We start from the raw sequence: 24,304 nt of genomic DNA on the forward strand, positions 1-24,304 counted from the left end.
AGGTACTTTACCTAGATTGCTCCATTAAAAACCCAACTGTATAAATGGGTAATTGTATGTAAAAATAATGTGTAAAAAAGTAATGCAATTGTATGTAAAAATAATGTGATATCTTGTAACAATTGTAAGTCGCCCTGGATAAGGGCGTCTGCTAAGAAATAAATAATAATAATAATAATAATAATAATATTAACTCTTAACATGGCCATACAGAAAAAGGCTGCACCTTCCATTAGGACTACAGTAAAGATAGAAGCTCTAGCAGAACCAACCAGAACTTCTGGCAGACCAGATCGTCACCAGCAAGAGAAACACAAGAGGTCTGGATGGAACATTGTGAAGTGGGTCTGCTCTGTCCAGTACTGAAGAGCTACTGCAATGGAGAGCCGGTGTGCATGGGTATATAAGATTATAAAACCATGTTGCCATGTCCTTTATTATAGATATAGGATAACATGGCATTGCCATTGTAGGGCCATAATGCATTGCCGTCGATCCCTTGTTAAAGGAAGGAAATCATTCAATAAATGTTGCTTTATCTGCAGCCCAAAGCAGCAGAGCAAAGGTATTTGTAAAGTATTTTTCAAAGCTTTAGTTGTAGAAGAGAAGTGCTGCCCTGCTGATCTCCACAGCTACGCAAAGAGTAAAATGAGTAATCTTCAGCCTGAACCAACGTGCTTCATCTTTCTCTGTAGCCTTTGCGCTGAGTAAGGTGCTATCTGGGACAGCTAATCCCTGCGCAATCCAGCTGCGTCTCGTTCCCAGCTCTGTGTCTCTGTGCAGCCCTCAGGAAGGAAGCAGTGAGGTCTTGTCTTGGTGTATCCTGTTGGTCATCCTGGACTCCACTCAGCTTGCTGTTCTTTTGCGTTTCCCCAAAACTCTCTTTCTTCTAACAGACCAGCATGGCTATTCACACGCTACTTCTAATATTATTGATGAGCAGAAATGTTTCACATTCACTCCATGAATTTCGAATTCCCCTCAGTGTTTACCTCCAGGGAGAAGTTCATTGAAATATGCCCAGTAAAATATTAACTGTTAAAACTGTGCTGCTGATTTGCACCTTTCTTATGATACAAATCTGTGGCTTTCATCCAAACTCAAGCAAGATATTGTTCTCATACCTTAAGAGATGGTGTTACCGGTACAAATGTAATATTTATTTCATATTATATTTTTTTTACTTTCACCCCCCTTTTTGGATGAAATGGTTTGTGTCTGTTGTAGATTTTTTTGACAGCTGTTTTGGGGGGTTTATAATCATAGAAACAGTGGTACAGATAAACTACTGTTTCTCTAATGGCGTTACTTGTCTCCTTGCAGAGCTAACAAGCTGACTGTCTGTCTCTAGTTCTGTGGCCCAGTGTGCCGTGTCCCCTGCTGTCTCTGTGTGTGGGACTGGGTGGAGGGAGTGGGGGGGGGGGGGCTCCGGGAACATGTTTACAAACATCCTGTTGGGGCAGAGAGGAACAGGAAGTGGAGTGAGCTCTTTGAAGAATCTCGGAGGGAGGGGCAGCCTGTCCCTGCTCTGGCTCTCTCTGAGTCACAGACAGGGAGAGAGACCGAGGGCTGAGGGACTGGTCCTGCAGTACAGACAAGGAGAGAGGCAGAGGGCTGAGGGAAGCCTGGTCTGGTGTGCCATGGATAGGGGGCCGACCGTGTGCTCCTTTGGGATTAGGGAGGGCAGTCTGGATGATTTGCAGATCAGAGGTAAGGAAAACATGCAGTGGATCTGGTTTTGAGAGCAGGTTGATTCGAAGGGGGTTCAGAGTTTCCTCATTCTTTACCCTCACGGTTTCTCTGCATGGTGGTGGATAAGGTCTTTCAGATTGTGTGAGGTGAATTGGATTTGTAACATAATAGAATTTAGTTTCCTTGGGCTACTGTATAATTACGGTCGAAACTGCTGTTTCAAAGCCTGTATTTTACTTTGCTGGTTACCTTTGCTAAAGGAAAAAAAAAACTGCTTTACAGCTCAACAATACAATACAATACAAAACAATAAGAAGAAATGCAATACAATACAATACAATACAATACTAGGGATGTTAACGTTAACAAAATCCTCAATAGTATTTGAACGAATGCCAATGCACTGTAGTAGTTAACTCTTGAGGTCAGGATCACGTGTTTGAAGTCTTGGCCGTTGTATCTGATGGATTGGAGATTGTGCGGAACCCTCATCAAGAACAGCAACTTCTTGTGTGCTGCTCCCGCAGTCCCCGTGCGCGCCGCTCCCGCAGTCCCCGTGCGCGCCGCTCCCGCAGTCCTCTGTGTGTAACACTGTATCTTTGCCCCCAGATGAGAACTGCCCCTCAAATGTGTGGGACTCGAAGAACCGCGGGGTGAACGGCACCCAGAAGGGGCAGATTGTGTGGCAGCTGGAGCCTGGGCCGTACTTCATGGAGCGTGAGTACAGACAGCATCCCCCAGCTCACGGCCTCGCCCCCAGGGCGGGGCTGTACCCACTGGACGTTAAACTCTTAAACCCATTAGAGTTCAATTAGAGTTTATGGTGGAGAAATGTAGCTCTTTACGACTAATTTCTTATGCCTACCCTTCATAAGGCATAAGATTTAAGCGATCGGCATCATTTGTACACCTAGCTTATGCTCAGTTTTAAGTTGGACGTTCCTAAGAGTCAGACTTGCGTCCAGGTGGTGCAACCCAGCCCAGGGTTTTGATTTCCATTTGCCATTTGCCTACCCTTCACTTCAGAAACTTTTCCATGTACATTTTCTTCACTTTTTAATATTCCCTTCGAAAGAGACACATCACCACGGAGAAGAGGGATGTTTCAAAGTTTAAAAAAACTTCTAAGAAACGTTCTGTGGAAATGGGTTTGAAGCTAAGCTGAGCTGCACCATTGATAAGACAGGGACAGCATGTTTCTAATTTAAAGAATTTAGTTGGGAAACATACTGCATTGTTTAACTGCTTGAGCAAGGGTCAAACTCAAGTGTAGCATTTTCTAGAATAAAAAGAAAAAGAATAACACAGAGCTGGCAAGGATGCCAAATCTACTATGTTCAACATCATTGATTAAACAACACTTGGGAAGGAACATTTAATAGAATATTTGACCATCACTGAGATTAATGATCTCGTTTAAATCTAAAAATCATAGCACACAGAGTTCAACACAGTACAGGAAATTAATCATTATGCAATTCTAATGGTTAGAACGTTTCCAGTAATTCAAACCACACTTACTTCAAAGGGATGCTGTGAAATCTCTGTTTAGCTGACAGTGACCTTGCAGGAATACTGAAAAAAACTAAAGAAATGCTTCTTGCTGAAACGTTTAAGTATTACTGCATATTCTTACCATAGAGTCTTTTATAATTATGGATGAGCTACCTACGGTAACACAGTGCCCTCGGCTCTGGTACTTCTCATTAGTCTTCTTAGTGTCTAGTCTGGTGTTTTTCTACCAGCCGACTGCATTGCTATTTTGGTGAAAATTGATTTCTTAACCAAGAGTGAATTGCATGAGGTCAGTTAATAATGAATTATTTTAAAGAAATGTTGAAAGTACTATTGAAAGGTTGGGGGAGGGGCAGTGAGATTGGGATAGGGGCCGGGGGAGAGGGGCAGCGAGATTGGGATAGGGGCTGGGGGAGAGGGGCAGTGAGATTGGGATAGGGACCGGGGGAGAGGGTCAGGGGGAGAGGGGCAGCGAGATTGGGATAGGGGCTGGGGGAGAGGGGCAGTGAGATTGTGATAAAGGCAGGGGGAGAGGGGCCGGGGGAGAGGGTCAGCGAGATTGGGATAGGGACCGTGAGATTGAGATTGGGATAAAGGTTGGGGGAGGGGCAGTGAGATTGGGGTAGGGACCGGGGGAGAGGGGCAGCGAGATTGGGATAGGGACTGGGGGAGAGGGGCAGTGAGATTGTGATAAAGGCAGGGGGAGAGGGGCCGGGGGAGAGGGTCAGCGAGATTGAGATTGGGTCAAGGGCAGGGGGGAAAGGGGCACTACAATTGGGATAGTGGCAGGTGATAATTCCTCCACATGTCCAGGTAGAATGAAGAACTGAAGGCTGTTCTGTGAGATTTATGTGAAAACCTGAACAAAGGTGTGCTCCAGACCCTCACTGATTCCCTTCTAATCGTCTCTTGTTTTTTAACAGCCTGACAGCTGGTTTGAATATCATTTAGTCTGTCTCTTTCTCTCCCTGCAGCTGAAATAAAGATCTGTTTCAAGTACTACCACGGGGTGAGCGGTGCTCTGCGCGCGACGACACCCTGCATCTCCGTCAAGAACCCCGGGGTGATGGTGAGTGAACAAGCTAATAATGTTAATAAAGCTAGTAAGAGTAGCCGGATGAGTGGATTTCATTGGTTAGCACGCCTTAGATTAGTAGATGTTTGTTTTTTGAATAATGGAAGAGCTTCCCAATGCATTCAGCAGCATTCCTCTTTATCTCGCGCTCATTCCTAAGTCTTTACAAGATGCTGATAAGACAGGAAGTGAGCTACAGTGTTAACAGGGCTGTTTCCTGTGTGCCGCTATCCTCTCTCAAGAGTTATCAGAATCATTCTTTGAATTCTTTGGGTCTTTTTTTGGTTTCTTTCTCCTCCCTATTAAAGCGGGGCTGTGAAGCAGCATTAGTCTCCTGTCACGTGAAACGCAGGGAGCTCTTTTGTGGGAGCAGACAGACACGTCTTCACAGAGAGAGCTCATAGCAACAGCTCCTCCCAGTCGTCAGACGATCTGACCTTGCAAAGAACTTGCCAGGGGCCGGCCTGTGTATAGCTTGTGAAATAAAGGTGGTTCTCTGTGCAGTGCAGGGTGTGAAATGCACTGGCACTGGGGCGCTATGCTGAGTGTGTGCAATCTGTGTGCTGTGTGTGTTTTTAGCACTGCGTACTGTGCTGAGCTTATGTGTCCTGTAGTGATTGTGTGTGTGTGTGTGTGTGCAGTGCCCTGTGTTCAGTATGCAGTGTGGCATGCGCAGTGCTGAGCTCATGTGTCCTCTTGTCTGTCTCAGGTGGGAGCGGAGGGGCTGGCTGAAGGAGACATGGTCGCACAGCCCTGTCGGAAACTCGTCAGCTTCACACTGTCAGGTACACCACTCACTTACTGGGGGCAGGTCTTCACGAGCAGGGAGTATTTACATATTGATTGATTGATTGATTGATTGATTGATTCATTCATTCATTCATTCATTCATTCATTCAAACAAGATTGCAGCTGGAAAATGTAGCTAGAATGCTGCTTCCAGAAAGAAAGCAGTCTGGTGTTAATGATAGCCGGCGCAGTGGGAGATTGCAGGATGGTTTGAAGGGGCTCAGTCCTGGCTGTCCTGAGTGTGGGTGGGGTCACAGTGCTGCCTAGTCCAAGGACACTGGGAGTCCCCAGCAGCTCGGGGAGTCCCTGCTCTTCTCTGTCTGTATATTGGAAGCACAGCAGCGGCACTGCACACTGCGCACATGCTCTCAATAATGCATGGCTTCAGTCACGCCTGGCTGCTGCTCACATTATTGAGCGCTGAGGATCCTCTGTATCCATCTCCTTGTAGAACTGCTGTACAGGGGAGAGGGGAGCGGAGGGAAGGGGGGGGAAGGGGGAACGAGAGGGGGGAGAGGAGAGGGTCAAGATGGGAAAACGCCAAGAGGGGAGAGGAGTGGGAGAAGGGTAGTGGGAGAAGGGTAGTGGGAGTGGGAGAGGTGTAGTGGGAGGGGGAAAGGGGGAGAGCCCCCATCTGGCATTGGGAGCTGCAGTAAATATCCTTGAAGCTTTTTTTGCCATCATGTTTAAATTCTTCACATTTTTTTCTATAATTCCTACAATCTGTTATCCTGTAGTGAAGGGATTTCCTAAGAAACGTGCACAGAATAGCAGTCAGAAGGGATTATCCAGCACGCTTGGTTTATGTAACTCAATATTCTGGTAGAGTTCAGGATATAATGAATATGGAACAGTACTAGGCCTTCATGATTCCTGATCCACACAGGCGCCACCATGTGTGGTATGACCCTCACTGCAGCCTGTTGTTACTAAGCTGGTGAAAATCGTCAGCAGTACTGCAAACACGTACTGTATTTCCATTTCAAAGAAATTACTACCAGAGAAGTAAGACATCTTTGTCAGAAAACTTAGCTTTCTTAACCAGTTTTTTTTTTTTTTTCTACTATGTGTGCAAAACCCTTAAGATGTTATTGATTATGTTTTTCACTGAGGGTGTTGCATCATAATGGCACTATGAGAATGTGCTCAGTGCGAGTAGTTTCGTGTGTGTGCGTGTGAGACTGACTGCTCCTGTCCTCCTCAGATCTCCGAGCCCTGGGCTTGAAGAAGGGCATGTTCTTTAACCCCGACCCGTACCTGAAGATGTCCATCAAGCCAGGAAAGAAGATCTCATTCCTCACCTTCGCCCACCACGGCCAGGAGAGGCGGTCCACCATCATCGCCAACACCACCAACCCAGTGTGGCGCGGCGAGGTACGATCCCACGGGCTAGCAGCACCGCACAGGGCAGGGCAGGGCAGGGCAGGCGTGGGGCTGGGGGACTGAGACAGACCCACCCCACCCAAGACCAAACCACACACCTTCCATTGTGCTTAGAAAATCCCATGTTAGACATTCACATGGCAACATGGCTCTGCAGGCTGAGTGAATGAATCATTTCACACTCATTCGGTAAAGTGCCCAGAGATGTCGCTAAACACTTTCTATTAATAATTATGCTTATAGATTATCATTGGAAATAATAAGCACTGAATTACAGTACACTTTTTTGATTGGATTTTATAAGAACATTATAATATTGATTCACATGATATAACCACTTAACAGATCCCAGATATGTAGTGTTATCTAGATTAGATGTCTTGCCATGATAATGCGCTAGTAAGACAAATATAAGACAGAGCCCTTATAAAAGTTCACGATTGTAAAAGCGTAGCAAAGTGTAACAAAGCATAGTGAAAGCATTGTAAAGCCCAGAGAGGCATGGTACAGTATTGTAAAAAACATGGCAAACTATGGTAGATTCCTAGTATAACCATAGGAAAAACAAAATTACTGTTTAACTTTACTGTGGCAAACCCCATTGACAGGGGGCCCCAGTGCCAGTTGTTTTAACCCTGCGTTGTGCTCCACTGTAGAAGAGTAAAGTGTCGCGCTCTCTCTCTGTCGCCAGAAGTATTCCTTTGTGGCCTTGCTCACTGACGTGTTGGAGATTGAGGTGAAGGACAAGTTCGCCAAGAGCCGACCGATCATCAAGCGCTTCCTGGGGAAACTCGTCATCCCGGTCCAGAGACTGCTGGAGAGGAACGCCATTGGGTAAATACTGAAACAGAGCAATACGTTTGGACAAACAGGGCTGCCATACAGGATTCCCATTGGGTAAATACTGAAACAGAGCAATACGATTGGACAACAGGGTATTGATTAAATACAAGTTCAGTGCAGTGGTTCCAGATACAAAAGTAGCCCTGATGGTGCAATCCTGGGTCAGGATTGAAGAGGCTCTGAGGTGTGGTGGTCTAGTCAAGCCTGTTCTCTTGGATTGACTCCCATCTTCTCCATTGCAGGGATCAGATCCTGAGCTACATGCTGTGCCGGCGGCTTCCCACGGACCATGTGAGCGGGCAGCTGCAGTTCAGAGTGGAGATCACCTCCTTTGTGCATGAAGGTGAGAGCAGCACATAGCACACCACACACAGCCCACAGACACTGCTCAGCACACTGCACACTGCACACAGCACACTACACACCGCACCACACACTGCACACAGCACACTGCTCACAGCACACAGCACAGTACACACTGCTCACTGCACACTGCTCACTGCACACAGCACACTGCTCACAGCACACAGCACACTGCTCACAGCACACAGCACACTGCACACACAGCTTGCCAAATTGCCCCCTCCTCAGCAAATGTGTTACAATGGAAAAACAGCAAGTGTGCAATGTTTAAAAGTGAAAAACGTGCAAGTCAGATTTATTTTATTACTTTTTTAGTCATGTATTAGAAGCTTTAATATTTCAGAATGTTCAAACTGTTTAACATGTTTTTGTTAATATATATATATTCACACATCCGATCTTTCTCGAGTACAGAAAGCTCCATTTTGTCTTCACTGTGGTATGTGTCTCTCACAGATGCCTCTCCAGGCACTTTCCTGGGGGCAGTGGCGGTAAACGGGGACCCGGAGAGCCCCTCTGATGATGAGGACCTGCCAGGGAACCCCCCCACTGCCAGGGGCCCGTCCCCCACAGGCTCAGAGGGGTCTCTGCCAGGGGAGGCAGCCCCCCAGCCCTTTTCCAGCGAGACCAGGGGGACAGAGGAGGAGGAGCAGGAGGGATGGCCACAGCCGGCTGAGAGCGAGTCCCCGACCCGCTGCACCCAGACCTTGCGGCAGGAATCCCTCAATGACTACCTGGATGCCCTGGAGCCCAAACTGGGGACCACGGTCGGGGCGGCGGGCCCCAGTGAGAGGCCCATCAGCGGGGCCTCCCCAAAACTGAGGAGCAGCTTCCCCACGGACACGCGGCTCAGCGCCATGCTGCACATTGACTCAGACGAGGAGGACGAGCAGCTGGAGGAGGAGGGGGCGGCGCTGGAGGTGGGGCTGCTGATGCTGAACGGGGGACTGCGGCAGCTCAATGGCAGCAGGGAGGCCAAGGGGGAGGGAGAGAAGGAGGGAGAGGAGGAGGAGGAGGAGGAGGAGGGGTTGGGCAGTCTGCACCAGCTCCTGAAAAGATTGCCTTCCACACACCTGCTCGGGGACGACGAGGTGGAGGAGAAGGAGTCTGGAGCCACGCAGGACCAGGACAGCGAGACCACGGCCTGCTCCTTTTCCTTCGAGAGCACACGCTTCCCAGCCTCCTTCTCACAGGTGAACTCAACCGTTTATAAGCTCAGTCTAAAAAAAAATCATACCTAGTAAATGTATTGGCTTAAATGTTTTAGGGCTAAACACTTAAATTCATATCCTTCTTTACAGGAGGAAGAGAACGCGGAGGCAGCGAACATCTCAGATCCAGGGGGAGAGGCTTCCCCTGAGGCCACACCCCCTGCATCCACTGACACCCTTGATGAAGAGGGAGGGGCCTGTGGGGGTACGGTAGGTGGGGAGGAGCCTCAGCCAACTGTCTCGGCCAGTGAGGAAGAGGGAGAGGAAATCTGGCAGAGGAGGCGGAGCATTCAGGCAGCAGGGGGCGAGTCTCTAGAAGAGGAAGTGAGGTCAGCAGGGACTGTGGCAGAGGCAGGGGCACATGGGTCTGAAGACTCGAGTCAGGGAGCAGCGGAGACAGACCACGACGCAGGTAGAGAGGGGTGACAGACATATTCACCCATACATGCTGGGTCTACAATTGCACAAACCTAGTCTTCTTGTCATCATCTGAGCTGTTCCACTCATGATTTCTCTCATTTTTAAGGTTAATCAATAAGGTAGTCCTCAGGTAATACTATAAGAAACTAATTCAAGTAGAAAAACGTTTGGACTAGTGCCTTCAGCACACTGAAGCGTTTGTCTACCTGACTTACAGTGCCTCTTACAGTGTTGCAGTAGTTTGTTTTACATGACATGTATAGATGGATAACCTTATTAATAACTTGGCTCATTTTGTTGTAAAATGTTTTTGGTTCTGGTTGAATGCACAGTGTTCTCACTTTTAGTCTCTCTCCCTCTCTCTCTTCCTCTCTCTCTCACCCTACCCCCTCCATCCCTCTCTCTCTTCCTCTGTCCCTCTCTCCCCCCCCTTCTCTCAGACTCCCAGTCGAACGAGCACCAGCCCATACGCTCCCTGCCCTCTGTGCGGCAGGAGATGGGCCGGTACCAGCGAGTGGACGAGTCGCTACCTCCCAGTGAGTCCCCTCCTAATTCACTGAGCCATCTAGGCTAGAGCTGCACAGGACTCTGCCCTGACACTCTGGAGAAAGCTGGGCATCAGCAATCATTCATTCAGGACTGCTTCAAATAAGTGCCAAGCTTAATACCAAAAATGCATGCTGTTTGAAAGCTAGGTGGTTCATGCCAAAGTCCCTAGCAGTCGTAATTCATTTTTGATACTATGCCGCTGTCTCCTCTGTGCCTTCTTTTTGTCAAATCAATGCATTAAAAAAAAATTGTTACCAGATCTTAAAATGATAGTGTGTAAAGGAAAATGTTAATTTGGAGAGGAGTGTTTGTGGGTCAGTGTTTTCACTGTCTTGGTCAGTCATGGTGAAAGATGTCCTCTAATTGTTGTGATGGATCTTGTTTGCCCCTCAGACTGGGAGGCGCGTATCGACAGCCACGGGCGCATTTTCTACGTGGACCACGTGAACCGGACCACCACGTGGCAGAGGCCCACCACGCCGGCCGCCTCCCAGGTCCTGCAGAGATCCGACTCCATACAGCAGATGGAGCAGCTCAACCGCAGGTAACCACAGAAACAGCCACGGCTCATGCCAAGCGCACTTCTTATACCTTCTTACTACTCTTGTGTGTCTTGCACATTTTCAGTAATGAATATATGTAAGGAAACAGATTGATTGTCTGTAAATGAGTGTGCACAATACCAATTGCTATGTTAGTAAGTTTCCATTTATTGATTCATGTCTGGAGTCCTGCTCATCTTGTTTGTCTTGCCCCAGGTACCAGAGTATCCGTAGGACCATAACCAACGACCGCTCAGAGGCCCAGGCTCCAGAGGCCCCCCTTGAGGACAGTGACCTGATGCACCACACCATCCCAGGTACCCTGCAGGGAAAACGAGAACGCGGCACGCAAGATTGACTTTTTCAAGGCAGTGCTTTTTGTAAAGAAGTTTTCTACCAGTTCCAGTGCCGATATGCAGTGTGACACTGCCTAGAAACTCTTCTTTGGTGTTCTAAAGAGGCCATTAAAGTTACATGGCTTGTTTACACCCAATCTCGATTTAGACGTGCAGGCTCAATAGGGGGCCACATTGTGTTTGAAAATACAGATATTCTTCACTTACATGTGAACCAAATAATCAGAATCCAAGTACAGAACTACTTAAATATAGCAAGCCCCGGATGGGTATAATATGACTGTCGTCCGAGTCCCAGTGCTGCTTACTGCCAGGTTGTTATTGCGATCAGCACAGCCTCATTTGGTTGGAGGTTGGGATGTGTCTCTGCCTTGCTTTGTCTCCAGAGCACTGTTCAACCTTGCTGTGCCGTGTTGTTTCAGAGTACCGGCGTGACAGCACCCTACCCCCCTCCAGCTCACGCTCCCGCCTGTCCCTGCTGCTGCAGTCCCCCTCCGCCAAGTTCCTGACCAGCCCTGAGTTCTTCACCATGTTGCATTCCAACCCTGTGAGTGCACCTGCAACTTCCAACAGGGGAATGAGGGGCTTGTAGAATGGGAGTCTAAACAGGGATTTACAACCCTCAATCATATACAATTGGGGTTGGGGTTTGGGAGTTGGGGGTTGGGTTTTGGGTTTTGGGGTTGGGTTTTGGGGTTGGGTTTGGGGTTTGTGTTTGGGGTTTGGAGGGAGATAACAATGTTTGATCAAAGTATAGTTATGAATGCCTATTAGACCACATTGTAGTTTTCTAATTTGAAGGCTTGTCATGTTTAAAAAACAAGCCACATAATTAAATGGCTGATTTCTAGACTAACACTACCCATATGTTTTCTCAAAGTGGGATTGGTGAGGCAGTTCTTTAAGAGCTTCACATGTGTACAGTGCAGACAATAGCACATGTACATTGAAACATTCTTCAGATATTGCACCACGTGTACACTGAGACACGCTCACTGACGTTGCTGTGGCGTGACCCGTGTTCTGTCTCTCCCCAGAGTGCCTATCGTATGTTTACAAGCAACACGTGTCTGAAGCACATGATCACCAAAGTGCGCAGAGACACGCACTACTTTGAGCGATACCTGCACAACCGTGACCTGGTGACTTTCCTCAACATGTTCGCCAACAAGCAGCTGGAGCTGCCGCGCGGCTGGGAGATGAAACACGACCACCAGGGCAAGGTAAGGGGCAGGGCTCAATACACAACACCCCTTACAAGAGCAAGCATAGTGTAATACAAGCATAGGTAAGCATTGTAAATCCCAGAGCTATGGTAATACATTAGAAAACACAGGGAACCTTGGTTAATGCATTGTGTAACCATGGGAACACTGCAGTCTGTACAGGCACATTTACTGTAGGAAACATTTATCAGGCAATACAGTGTCCCAGATCATTCACAGACAAACTTTCTGAAGAGTGACTTCTAGGCTGCTAGAACCTGTCCCTTAGCGGTAAATCCAGAGTGGCAATTTCTCAGACAGTTTAAGATTTGTTTTTGTAGTTTGGCTAGCGTTTCATTGATTAACATCAGGGCTAAAGCAAAGTAAATAGTTTGATTTTATTGGCCTTAAGTTTAGAGAAAGGACCATATCTTAGCTTTACTGGTGTGACATGTGTAATATGTTGTTATTTGTTTGCACCAAACATGTAAACCTGGTTGCCAGCCCTTCTTCGTGGATCACAACTGCCGCAGCACGACCTTCATCGACCCCCGGCTCCCCCTACAGAGCAGCCGCCCCCCCAGCGTGCTGGCTCACCGGCAACACCTGACCCGGCAGCGCAGCCACAGCGCAGGGGAGGTGAGCACGCGCCGCCTGGTGAGGAACAATCCACTCACTCTCTCACTCTCACTCTCACTCTCATGCACACACCTCATCCCCTCCCCACATACCCTCACTGTGTCCCTGCACTCCCACACACCCTCCCTCTCTCCCGACACTCTGCCTCTCTCTCCCCCACACACCCTCACTGTGTCCCTGTGCTCCCTCATACTCCCCTTCTCTCCCCCTCCACACACACCCTCCCCCCCCTTTCTCTCTGTCTATTTGGGATAACACCCTCACTGTGTTCCTGCACTCCCACACAACCTCCCTCTCTCCCAACACCCTGCCTCTCTCCCCCTCCCCACAAACCCTCTGTCTCTCTCTCTCTCTGTCTATTTGGGATAACAAGCCTGTGTGGGTGACAGGTTCAGGGGGTGGAACAGAATGCACTGCAGAACTGAAAGAGTGAACGAGACAGCCAGGTAGACAGATGAAAGGAGCCAAGGACAGAGACAGACGGACAGTGAGAAAGATAAGCAGTCAGATAGATGTGGAAAAAAGTATGTCGGCACAAGCTTGATAAGAAACACATACATAAGGAGATGAGTAGGCAGAGACAGCCCTGTATACAGACAGATGAGACTGAGGGGTGGGTAGACTGGCAATCAACCTAAAGATGCCTCAGATCTCTTCTACTGCTTTTTACTGGACAGTGCCGTACTCTCTGAGCTACTTGGCATTAGAAGTTCAAGGCAGTCGTGCTTATAGACAGACAGACGGACTAGTGTACTACCCACTCTCTCTCTCTCTCTCTCTCTCTCTCAGGTCGGTGATGAATCTCGGCACTCGGGCCCCCCGGTTCTGCCACGCCCATCCAGCACCTTCAACACAGTGAACCGGAACCAGTACCAGGACCTGGTGCCAGTGGGTATGTGTCCCTCACGTGCCGCAGAGCTTATGTAGATTGTTACTTTCAAGAGTGGATTGTTAAAAAAAAAAACCTGGGATTTGAGATTTGAGCGTGAGCTGTCATGTATTAAGTGTCCAGCAGGTGACGTTGCTGTATATACTTTGGTGTAGTTACGTGTGTGCCTGTGTATCTGTGTGTCTATGTGTGCCTGTGTATTTGTGTCTGTGTGTGCCTATGTGTGCGTCTGTGCCTGTGCATCTGTGTGTCTATGTGTGCCTGTGTATCTGTGTCTGTGTGTCTATGTGTTTGTGTATTTGTGAGTGTAACGAGGCAGGTATTTTTCTCTGCTAACCTCTCTGGGGTCTTCCTGCAGCCTACAATGATAAGATTGTGGCGTTTCTGAGACAGCCCAACATCTTCGAGATCCTGCAAGAGAGGCAGCCGGAGCTCGTCAGGAACCACCCGCTCAGGTAGGCAGGGAGACCGGCCCAGCTCTCACTCAGGGCTCAGGGAACGAAAACCAGTATTCATTAGAAAAACACTACACAACGCATGCTTTGAAATACCAAAACATAGTAAATTCAATGACAAATGTTTTGATTAGAAGTTATTGAAGACATTGTAGTTTTAATGAAACTTAAAAAGCCTTGTGAGTCTTTCAGTCCACACATGTCTGTGTGTGTCAGTGTGGAGTCTGGTGTTCTGTAGTGAGTCAGTGTTTACAAGCCTGTTCTGGTGTCCCCTGCAGGGAGAAGGTGCAGTTCATCCGCAGTGAGGGCACCACAGGGCTGCTGAGACTCTCCAGCGATGCAGACCTGGTCATGTTGCTCAGGTCAGCGAGAGTGGGGGAGTGAGAGAGAGCTTGGGAATGAGAGTAGGGAAGTGAGCGTGTGAGAGTGAGAGTGTGAGAGTAGGGGTCAGCACTGGGGGACACTGTGTTTGCGTGGATGTCGTGGCCAGGAGTCTGAGAGATTATCTGTTACAATGCTGTGTTGCTGTATGAGATTATGTTCTCGGGTGTATGGGAAGGGGTATTCAGTTTTGATCTGATTTGGGGTTTTCATCAAGCTGCGAGTGTGCTTTAGCACTAACATCGTCCTTGTTTTTCTCCGCAGTCTGTTTGAAGAGGAGGTGATGTCATACGTGCCTCCACACGCCTTACTGCACCCCAGCTACTGTCAGTCAACACGAGGCTCGCCAGTCTCCTCCCCACAGAACTCTCCAGGTATGCTCACTATCACCCCCTAGTGGAATGGAGGATCACGGGGGAAATGCTGCAGTTGCTGCAGGAGCCAGGTGATACAGTAATAATGTTAATCTCAGTCTGTGTGTCTGCCTGTGTCTCAGGTACCCAGAGAGCCAACGCCCGCGCCCCTGCACCCTACAAACGAGACTTTGAGGCCAAACTGCGCAACTTCTACCGGAAACTGGAGACGAAGGGCTATGGACAGGGGCCGGGGAAGTTAAAGTAAGAAGTTAATTTCCTTCTTTCCTTCACGTACTCGGATTCAGAATCCTTATTATCAAGCAGTAATGACGAAGAGGACCCTGTTGGTTGATCTGCAGTTAATATCAGATCAGATATACAGGAAAACCGTAATAACACAGCAGCTTCACGCGGTGCAGAGCTGCGTAACGGCGCTGTACTGTACCCTGTTGTGACTCCTCAAATGTTCTGTTCCAGGCTCATCATTCGGAGAGATCACCTGCTGGAAGACGCCTTCAATCAGATCATGGGCTACTCCCGCAAGGACCTGCAGAGGAACAAGCTCTACGTCACGTTCGTGGGAGAGGAGGGGTGAGAGAGGCAGCTGCCATGCAGACACTGGGGGAGAGGGGGTGGTGAGGGTGGGTGATGCTGACTCCTTGTTGTGTGGTTTGTTGGCAGGCTGGATTACAGCGGCCCCTCGCGGGAGTTCTTCTTCCTGGTGTCCCGGGAGCTGTTCAATCCATACTACGGCCTGTTTGAGTACTCGGCTAACGACACCTACACCGTGCAGATCAGCCCCATGTCTGCCTTCGTCGACAACCATCACGAGTGGTGAGTTCCTGAGTCCCAGCCGAGTGCCGCTGCTCCACAGGGCTGCCAGACACCGCTGCCCTGCGCCCTCTCCAGTGGAAAATACTGCTGTGTGTCACTGGAGATGTGCATTAAGGGATGGTGTTGCTTTATCAATGTTATTAATAATTATGATACAGGCCGACCTGTTTTTATAGTCAACAGAACTAAGTCCCCCCCTGCTCTGAGCAGCCAGTAAAACCACAGACAGAAGTTAGCATCAGATTCTCAAAGCATTCTACTCTAAATGGTTCTCAACACAGTGTTATTCCCCAATTCACTCTCCTCAGACAGCGTGATTGCAAGGGAACGGTCTGCAGCAGCTGGAATCAGCTGTACTGTATACATGGGGTTCTTGAACCCTGATAAAATGTTATTTGCTATTTGATGCTCCATGTGTCTAACAAGCCTCTGTGTCTGTGTGTGTGTGTCTGTGTGTGTGTGTGTGTCTCTGTGTGTGTCTGTTTCTGTGTGTGTGTCTGTGTGTGTGTGTCCCTGTGTTTGTCTGTTTCTCTGTGTTTGTCTGTTTCTCTGTGTGTGTGTGTCTCTGTGTTTGTCTTTTTCTGTGTGTGTGTGTCTCTGTGTTTGTCTGTTTCTGTGTGTTTCTGTGTGTGTGTGTCTCTGTGTTTGTCTGTTTCTCTGTGTGTGTCCCTGTGTTTGTCTGTTTCTCTGTGTTTGTCTGTTTCTCTGTGTGTGTGTCTCTGTGTTTGTCTGTTTCTGTGTGTGTGTGTCTGTGTGTGTGTGTCCCTGTGTTTGTCTGTTTCTCTGTGTGTGTGTGTGTGTCCCTGTGTTTATCTGTTTCTGTGTGTGTGTCTCTGTGTTTATCTGTTTCTGTGTGTGTATGTGTTTGTCTGTTTCTGTGTGTGTGTCCCTGTGTTTGTCTGTTTCTCTGTGTGTGTGTGTGTTTCTCTGTGTTTGTCTGTTTCTGTGTGTGTGTGTGTGTGTGTGTGTGTGTTTGTCTGTTTCTGTGTGTGTGTGTCTGTGTGTGTGTGTCCCTGTGTTTGTCTGTTTCTGTGTGTGTGTGTGTGTCTCTGTGTTTGTCTGTTTCTCTGTGTGTTTCTCTGTGCGTGTGTTTATTCTGACTGCAGGTTCCGGTTCAGTGGCCGTATCCTGGGCCTGGCTCTCATTCACCAGTACCTGCTGGACGCCTTCTTCACAAGACCCTTCTACAAGGGGCTGCTGAGGATGTGAGTGCGGCACTGTGTGGGACGGGCTGAGCTTGCCAAGAAAGTGCACAGGGTTTTACAGTTTTAATGTTTCCCATGTTTAAACTATTAATATGCTAGTTATTCGTTATACAGTCGGCGCCGTCTAATCGGGATCTTGATAATCGGGATTTCTGCTTAAACGGGACAGAACTCTGGGAGGCGGTTCTTCCCAATGCTATTTATGTCGTTTAATTGGGACGTCACTTCGAATACAATATTTTAAAATGATGAATGAAGATCGCTTTTCAAAGTAAGACAAATTCGCATAGCACACTGCAGTGAGTCTGTGACTTGTGTAAACCACATTGAACTCTTGAAGGAGCTGGAGTCTCCTGTGGTTTCTCAGGCTGCTGTTGCAAAGACATTTGGTGTGTCAGCACCACAGGTGCCTTGCCTTGTGATTAGATGTGATTTCATTATTTTTAATTTCCTGTAGAAATAAAAAACAGCGATTCATTTTGTTTAGAAATAATAATAAATAAAAACAATTGACTCATATTTTAAATGATGTATTTAACATTTAATCATAATGTGATGGAATTTCATTCTTTTTCTTTTCATTTAGAAACAAAAAAGTGTGACAAAGGTCGTCTCAAACTGCCTCTCATTTAATTGGGACAGACACTTATTCAGGATATTTTTACTTCTTCCGAGGCGTCCCGATAAAGCGGCGCAGACTGTATGTCATTTTCCTGTTCTTAACTACACTTTGCTATGGTTTCATCATGGCACACAGTGAGTGTGTGTGCGTGCGTGCGTGTGTATGTGTGTGCGTGTGTGTGTGTGTGTGTGTGTGTGTGTGTGTGTGTGTGTGTGTCAGTGTGCTCATGGCTTCCTTCTCCACAGCCTCTGTGAGCTGAGTGATCTGGAGTACCTGGACGAGGAGTTCCACCAGAGCCTGCAGTGGATGAAGGACAACGACATCAACGACATGCTGGACCTCACCTTCACTGTCAACGAGGAGGTCTTCGGACAGGTACGACACAGGCTCAGCATGGGTACAGCTCCGTGACAGCACAGTGACAGCAAGGGTACAGCACAGTGTCAGCAAGGGTACAGCACAGTGACCGCAGTGTCAGCAAGGGTACAGCACAGTGTCAGCATGGGTGAAGCACAATCTCAGCACAGTGTCAGCATGGGTGAAGCACAATCTCAGCACAGTGTCAGCATGGATGAAGCACAATCTCAGATTTAGGGCTTCTGACAGGATTAAACATATTTGGAGAGCTGGGATAGTCAGTGACCCTGCTGTGTGGTTTTGTGTGCAGATCACTGAGCGCGAGCTGAAGCCAGGGGGCGCTAACATCCCTGTGTCAGAGAAGAACAAGAAGGAGTACATCGAGCGCATGGTGAAGTGGAGGATCGAGAGGGGCGTGGTGCAGCAGACTGAGAGCATGGTCCGTGGCTTCTATGAGGTAACTGCACCCAGCGGAGTGGAGAGGAGCCAGGGAAACAGACACAGTCACACTGCTCTGATACAGAGCCAGTGTTCACACCCTGCTCCAGTGTGTCCCAGTGATATCTGTGATTTCCACTCCCTAGAACTACAGATGGCCCCCTCACTTGCTTACCTTTCATCATGCTGTAATGAAGTCTCCTAGTCTGGCTATTAAGAGAGGGGGGTCCGGCTAGGGATCAAGACAAGACATCAGCCAGAGGCACTTCTGCAGCAGCTTCCTTACTTTTATTTGAGCCTACAGGTTAAAGCAGGTTCCATTTGGTATAATATATTATATAATATCATGACTTAATTCCTTAACACATCGCAGAAGATTCCCACTTCCAGAGCTCATCTCTTAGGTTACATCCCTAGGGGTTAAAGCACTCTCTCTCGCTCTCGCTCTCGCTCTCTCTATCTCTGCTGTGCTTGCTCGCTGCCAGACTGCATACAGTCATTTAAAAAGGCGGAGCTGAACTACATTAACACTGTTAAAGGGCTGCATTGGTTTTGAAACATTCCCTGAGCGTGGAGCTGTGATACATATCCAATGCGCTCCAGAGCACATTCCGAACCATCAGTAACACTGTGTGCAAGACACTTTGCTGGTATGGAAGGAGCACTGCTGTGGGGCACATCACCAAGACCCACGGAGCATGGTTTGTGATCAGTGTGAGTGATGCTGCTCCGCTCTCTCTCGCCCCCTGCAGGTGGTGGATGCCCGGCTGGTGTCAGTGTTCGATGCCCGGGAGCTGGAGCTGGTGATCGCTGGCACAGCGGAGATCGACCTGAGTGACTGGAGGAGCAACACGGAATACAGAGGAGGTACAGACAGAAACCCTTGACACATGGGCTGGGCTAACCAGGAGACCAGGGCTAGAGCTTTGGGACTGGGAGGGAGGCAGTGTGATTTATTGGTTAGAGCTGAGGGACTGGGAGGGAGGCAGCATGCTCTAGTGCTTAGAGCTGAGAGACTGGGAAGGAGGCAGTGTGGTCTAGTGGTTAGAGCTGAGGGACTGGGAGGGAGGCAGTGTGGTCTAGTGGTTAGAGCTGAGGGACTGGGAGGGAGGCAGTGTGGTCTAGTGGTTAGAGCTGAGGGACTGTGAGGGAGGCAGCGTGGTCTAGCACAGCAGGTAAATGTCTGTCTCTACCCCATGTTAATAGAGCTGTACTTGTCCTCTTGTGCAGGTTACCATGACAGCCACATTGTGATCCGGTGGTTCTGGGCAGCGGTGGAGCGGTTCAATAATGAGCAGAGGCTCCGGCTGTTGCAGGTAGGCTGGCTGGAGGAACGTGCCGATGTGCACTATCTTGTGATCAGAGCCGAGCGATGTGCAATGTGCTTTAATGTCTCTCTCCTCACCAGTTTGTGACGGGCACCTCCAGCATACCCTATGAGGGCTTTGCTTCGCTGCGCGGGAGCAACGGACCCAGGAGGTTCTGTGTGGAGAAGTGGGGCAAGATTACCTCGCTACCCAGGTGAGAGGGAGCGAGAGAGTGCAGAGTGATAGAGGAGCTAAACCTGGTCCTCACCTGCGTGTGTCTCAGGAGGAAGGGGGTAAGGGCAGAGTGGGTTCAGTCTGCTGCTGAGTCTTCACAGTTTTAAAGCAGAAGAAAGTTTAATTTCCCTTCTGCTGTCGCCCTGTGTGGAGATGTAATAGAGTAAGAGTCAATGCAGTGTCCTCACTAAGAGTGAAATGAACATGTGTGTGTGTGTGTGTTATCCTAGTTTAAATTCCCTCTCTCTCTGTCCCTCCCTCCCTCTTCAGAGCTCACACCTGTTTTAACCGGCTGGACCTGCCTCCCTACCCCTCCTTCTCAATGCTGTACGAGAAGATGCTGACTGCGGTGGAGGAGACGAGCACCTTCGGCTTGGAGTGAAATCTCCCCGTCCCACCCCACCCCACCTCACCTCACCCTACCTCCCTGCCACACACTGCTGGGTACCTAAGGACGCCCGGGGCTCAGCAGGGACCTTCAGAGGAATGGACCTTCCTGGAGGGGCGTCTGACAGGCTTCAGTGGAGGAGGGAGCTCTTTGGAACACCTGAGGAACAAGAGAGGAGGAGGGGGGGTGATTTTGGATCATAAGCCATTATTCTAGGAAAATATGGGATTAGGATGCAGGATTCAGGAGATAGAGTTTTGGATTCAGAAAGGGGGATTGGAAGAATGCTGGAGAGAATTCCCACCAAGAAAAGACAAGCTGGGATTGGCTAGTACTGAAGAACACTCCTCTCTCCTCAATATCAACCAACTGGGAATCAAAGAAAATACACCTCCACCAATCACAGGAGCAATGAAAGAAAGAATACACATATTTTAATATTTAAAATATGAATATATATATATATATATATATACACACAGATATATATACCAAAATAAGTTATAGTAAAGCTACCATTGACATGGTCGCGGCTTTTAATTTTAATTATTTTATTTTTTAAACAAAATGAAGACTGAGTAATTTCTGTATCTTTGAGCTTTGACACACATACACGCACACACACGCACACACACACACACACACACACTGGGACTGCTACTTGCATAGAATCCTAGTACTATTGAATGTGTATCATGAAACAATCCTATATGAATGCTATCTGAAGGAATGATTTTATTTTGTTAATACCCTTAGTGCACTGTACCTCCTCTCTCTCACTCTATGGTTTGCAGGTGCATTCGAGGGGAGCTTGCTGTCAGATTGGGGAACATTTTACCCTCAGCTCAACGTTTTGACTCGAGGACGACCCTTTGGGATCTTTTACCTTCATTCCACAGCATCCTTTCTTTTGGACTTTTCTATTCCTGTAACAGTTCACCCTCACACGCAGCGCCTTGCTCTTTTAAACAATGACTGGCCCTGCCCAGTAGCAACCCGGGGGGGCAGATCAGAGGGTGAGCCCCAAGACTCTCTGCGCTCATTGCTGCTGCTGAAAGGTCTGGCGTCTCTGCACTGGCACACTGCATTTATTGTAGCACTTAAAAAAGAATGTTATGTTAATAAGGAGTGTCTGAATGTTCCGTCAATAGAATGAAGTGTGTGTGCGTGCGTGTGTGCGTGCGTGCGTGTGTGCGTGTGTGCATCACCCTACTACTATTGAGGACATTGCATGTATATATACCAATAAAGTGAGGGCAAAAATGACATCACTCACTATTGCCTTGCAGTATGCTTTCTAGGTAGTGTTTTTTTTTTTTTTTTTTTACTGGATTAAGGAATCATAACTTATACTATACTGTAATGTCCTCACTAACATAGTAAAGTGAACATGTATGCATGCATGTTGCGTGTGTGTTCGGGTCAGTGATTTGAGTGTCCCCGTACGCCCTAATACACTGCAAGTTGCACTATCTTCATTTCCTGCCTAAACCCCAGTACTGCTGGCCTCTTGAGATCATAACACTCATCATCATGGCTGCTTCATTCGACAATTGAACTTTTGACACTGTAAGAAATATACTGGTAGTTTTAGACTACAGATGCTGTAGATTCTTCTACTTCAGATTCACAGCTATTGAACAGGAAGTCTATTGGCTTCTGTGCACTCTGCTAAAGTGAATTGGTTATGCTGTACAATTTCGGAAGAGGATTCTACAGTGTTTAAACCGTTTGAGTGCTATTGGGGTTCAGGAACGGCTAGTAGGTCTGTACTGGGACACTGACTGGTGTGTCTGTGGTGGAATGGGATCCAGTCAAAGGGCTGTACTGTGAGATTACAGGAAGGGGTGCCAAAGCTAAAACAAGGACAAACTGGAAACGCATGGCCGCGATTCTACTGGAGCAAAACACTGCGCTGAGCTAAGAGATCCGATTTCATGAACTGCATGATGAACAAAAAAAAAAGAATGAAAGAAAACAAACATTAAAAAAAAACTGAATAGAGCATCCCGGGGTATGAGAACCAAGACCATAGTCAGGGTCCTGCCCACTGCCCTCTGGCTGTGCGTGTGCAATGTTCATGCTGTACAGAGGGGATGGGGGAACACTCACAACATACTCTATGTGTAAATATCCAAACGGCGTGCATATATATATATATATATATATATATATATATATATATATATATATATATATATATATTGCACTCGATGTACCAAAGGTTTGCGGATGATTGACGAAGGCTGGAGCGGGCTGTGGAGAAACAAGTGGTTTACACTCATACTGCCAACACTGGGGTCAGCACTGCCCCTCAGCCACAGAAACACAGCATGTGGAGTCATGCTACCCGCATACAACTTTATCAAAGTGTAATAAAGCACAGTCAAAGCATGGGAAAGCCCAGAAAATGTAGAAAACTAAAACTGTGGGAAACTCATGGGAAAAGCAGTGGAAACGCACAGTATTGATGTGGTAAACTGTTCTGAGGGTACGGAGGAGCAGAACTGTGCTTCAAGTCCTCGAAAAGTTATGCTTTGAGGGCTGTGCGGTATTAGAACAAATCCGTGAAACAGCAAATCATTTATTTTAATCTGTAAAGAAATATTCTTTTAAGCCATTATTATTTATTTAGTAACTGTATTTCCAGTTTTGCTCCTGCACCACCTCTATCTACCAACAGGAGTCGCTACTGCACATTTAAAGGGTGCAGAGTAACGGTAATACAGTACATGGGATCATCACATTATCAAGAAAGCTGCAGTTGGTGGCCCCCTCAACTTGTATAAACTACAGTATATTATAAACCTGTAGTTTTTGTTACAGTCCTCATCATACAGCAGCACACTTGACATTGAGTGCAATCTAGTTTGGTCTGGAAGGGGGTGACACTGTATCTCAGTATATCCCAGTGTTGGTCAGTATGCTCTCACGTTCAAGCATGATGAATATTCACACGAAGCTCACTGTTGCCCCCTGGTGTTTGTTTACTTGTGTGGACATTAACCACTTCACTGCTGGAGAAAAGCATGCAGGGGGACTGTCCCCTCAAATCCAACTGGAGGATGGGTTCAAAGACACAGAATATTGTGGTTTCTGTGTAGTAAGGCATCTGCTATTCATGTGAGTCAAAACAGAGTCAGGATCACTTCAATCTTTGATTTAACCTGGGATCTTGTGTTATTCCCTCCCCTGCTCCCCCCTCCCCTTTTCAGTAAATAATCCGTTTTTTAATATGAACTGTTTTGAAATCCTGTGTGCTGGGTTGTTTCAGCACTGAGGTGGAGATGTCACTTGTGTCAGATATCCATACTATGCAAAGCTATTTCTCCATAGCACAGCTTGATTGTAAAAGAACAAAGCGCTTAATTTTATAAAAGTGTTGGTTGTGGTCTCTGTAGGGGGTGGATGGAAACACTTTCAAATGCATAAATCAAGTCTCAAGATGGTAATGCATGTGTATGTATACAGTAAAACCCCTGGACAGTCCATATTACAAGTCTCTCACACTCACACTTCACTGTAAATAATTACTCAGATTATCAAACTCCTACCTCCCAGTCTTAAAATCAAGAAAGACAAGAGGGTCCCCCTGCCCCAGTACTGTGCTCCCATCACTAACCTCTACTGCCCCCTCCCAGTCCTTCATCTCTAACCACATGACTAGACCACACTGCCTCCCTCCTAGTCCCTCATCTCTTACCACTAGACCACACTCCCTTCTAGTCGCTCAGCTCTGACCACTAGACCATACTTCTTCCTAGTACCTCATCTCTAAACACTAGACCACACTCCCTCCCACCCATGCACCCAGTCAGTGGCGTAGCCAGGATTTTGTTTCGGGGGATCAATGGAGATTTTTTGATGATGGTTAATAACACTGGCGTGGAAAAGATTTGGTCATGAGGGGGCTGGAGGTGGATCGAGATTTTTGAACATGGCTGATATTTTTTCTTGTCCCACGTAGTTGAATAATTCATTTTGGGGGAGGGGGGGTCAAACCCCTAAAACCACCCCCCTAGCTACGCCACTGCACCCAGTCTCTCAGTTCTAATCACTAGACCCTACTAACTCCCTCCCAGTCCCTCAGCTCTAATCACTAGATCACACTGCCGCCCTCCCAGTCCCTCAGCTATAACCACTAAACCACTCTGCCTCCCTCTCCCCTTTACAATTGTATGGGTTGTGGCAGTTGCTGTATTGACTGTTCTATAACCAACCCTGCACCTGAGTCAATGAGCAGGCATGAGCTGGTT

The 24,304-nt window shown here is 47.7% G+C and overlaps 1 protein-coding gene across 6 annotated transcripts in view; it reads left to right on the top strand.

Annotated features, from left to right (window-relative positions):
* Positions 1–21,173, top strand: part of LOC117426894 (E3 ubiquitin-protein ligase HECW2-like) — a 49,439-nt gene extending 28,266 nt beyond the window's left edge. For 3 of the 6 annotated variants that reach the window (XM_059033939.1, XM_059033940.1, XM_059033941.1), the window contains 28 exons: positions 2,302–2,409; positions 4,182–4,276; positions 4,992–5,067; positions 6,276–6,445; positions 7,146–7,288; positions 7,540–7,640; positions 8,117–8,853; positions 8,962–9,283; positions 9,732–9,827; positions 10,234–10,384; positions 10,599–10,699; positions 11,161–11,285; positions 11,776–11,961; positions 12,448–12,600; positions 13,372–13,474; positions 13,830–13,926; positions 14,205–14,288; positions 14,572–14,681; positions 14,804–14,924; positions 15,141–15,254; positions 15,345–15,497; positions 16,604–16,702; positions 17,570–17,699; positions 17,992–18,138; positions 18,872–18,986; positions 19,350–19,435; positions 19,528–19,640; positions 19,931–21,173. In XM_059033939.1, the coding sequence (XP_058889922.1) occupies positions 2,302–2,409; positions 4,182–4,276; positions 4,992–5,067; positions 6,276–6,445; positions 7,146–7,288; positions 7,540–7,640; positions 8,117–8,853; positions 8,962–9,283; positions 9,732–9,827; positions 10,234–10,384; positions 10,599–10,699; positions 11,161–11,285; positions 11,776–11,961; positions 12,448–12,600; positions 13,372–13,474; positions 13,830–13,926; positions 14,205–14,288; positions 14,572–14,681; positions 14,804–14,924; positions 15,141–15,254; positions 15,345–15,497; positions 16,604–16,702; positions 17,570–17,699; positions 17,992–18,138; positions 18,872–18,986; positions 19,350–19,435; positions 19,528–19,640; positions 19,931–20,042 (4,148 nt within the window). In that variant the 3' untranslated portion in view covers positions 20,043–21,173. Of the gene's footprint in view, positions 1–1,477; positions 1,711–2,301; positions 2,410–4,181; positions 4,277–4,991; positions 5,068–6,275; positions 6,446–7,145; positions 7,289–7,539; positions 7,641–8,116; positions 8,854–8,961; positions 9,284–9,731; positions 9,828–10,233; positions 10,385–10,598; positions 10,700–11,160; positions 11,286–11,775; positions 11,962–12,447; positions 12,601–13,371; positions 13,475–13,829; positions 13,927–14,204; positions 14,289–14,571; positions 14,682–14,803; positions 14,925–15,140; positions 15,255–15,344; positions 15,498–16,603; positions 16,703–17,569; positions 17,700–17,991; positions 18,139–18,871; positions 18,987–19,349; positions 19,436–19,527; positions 19,641–19,930 lie in introns of those variants that run through there. The other 3 variants (XM_059033944.1, XM_059033943.1, XM_059033942.1) reach the window with 3 other exon arrangements.
* Positions 21,174–24,304: the final 3,131 nt, after the last annotated feature.

The sequence above is a fragment of the Acipenser ruthenus genome, chromosome 11 (assembly GCF_902713425.1).
Source record: "Acipenser ruthenus chromosome 11, fAciRut3.2 maternal haplotype, whole genome shotgun sequence".
In the NCBI taxonomy this organism is placed as follows: domain Eukaryota; kingdom Metazoa; phylum Chordata; class Actinopteri; order Acipenseriformes; family Acipenseridae; genus Acipenser; species Acipenser ruthenus.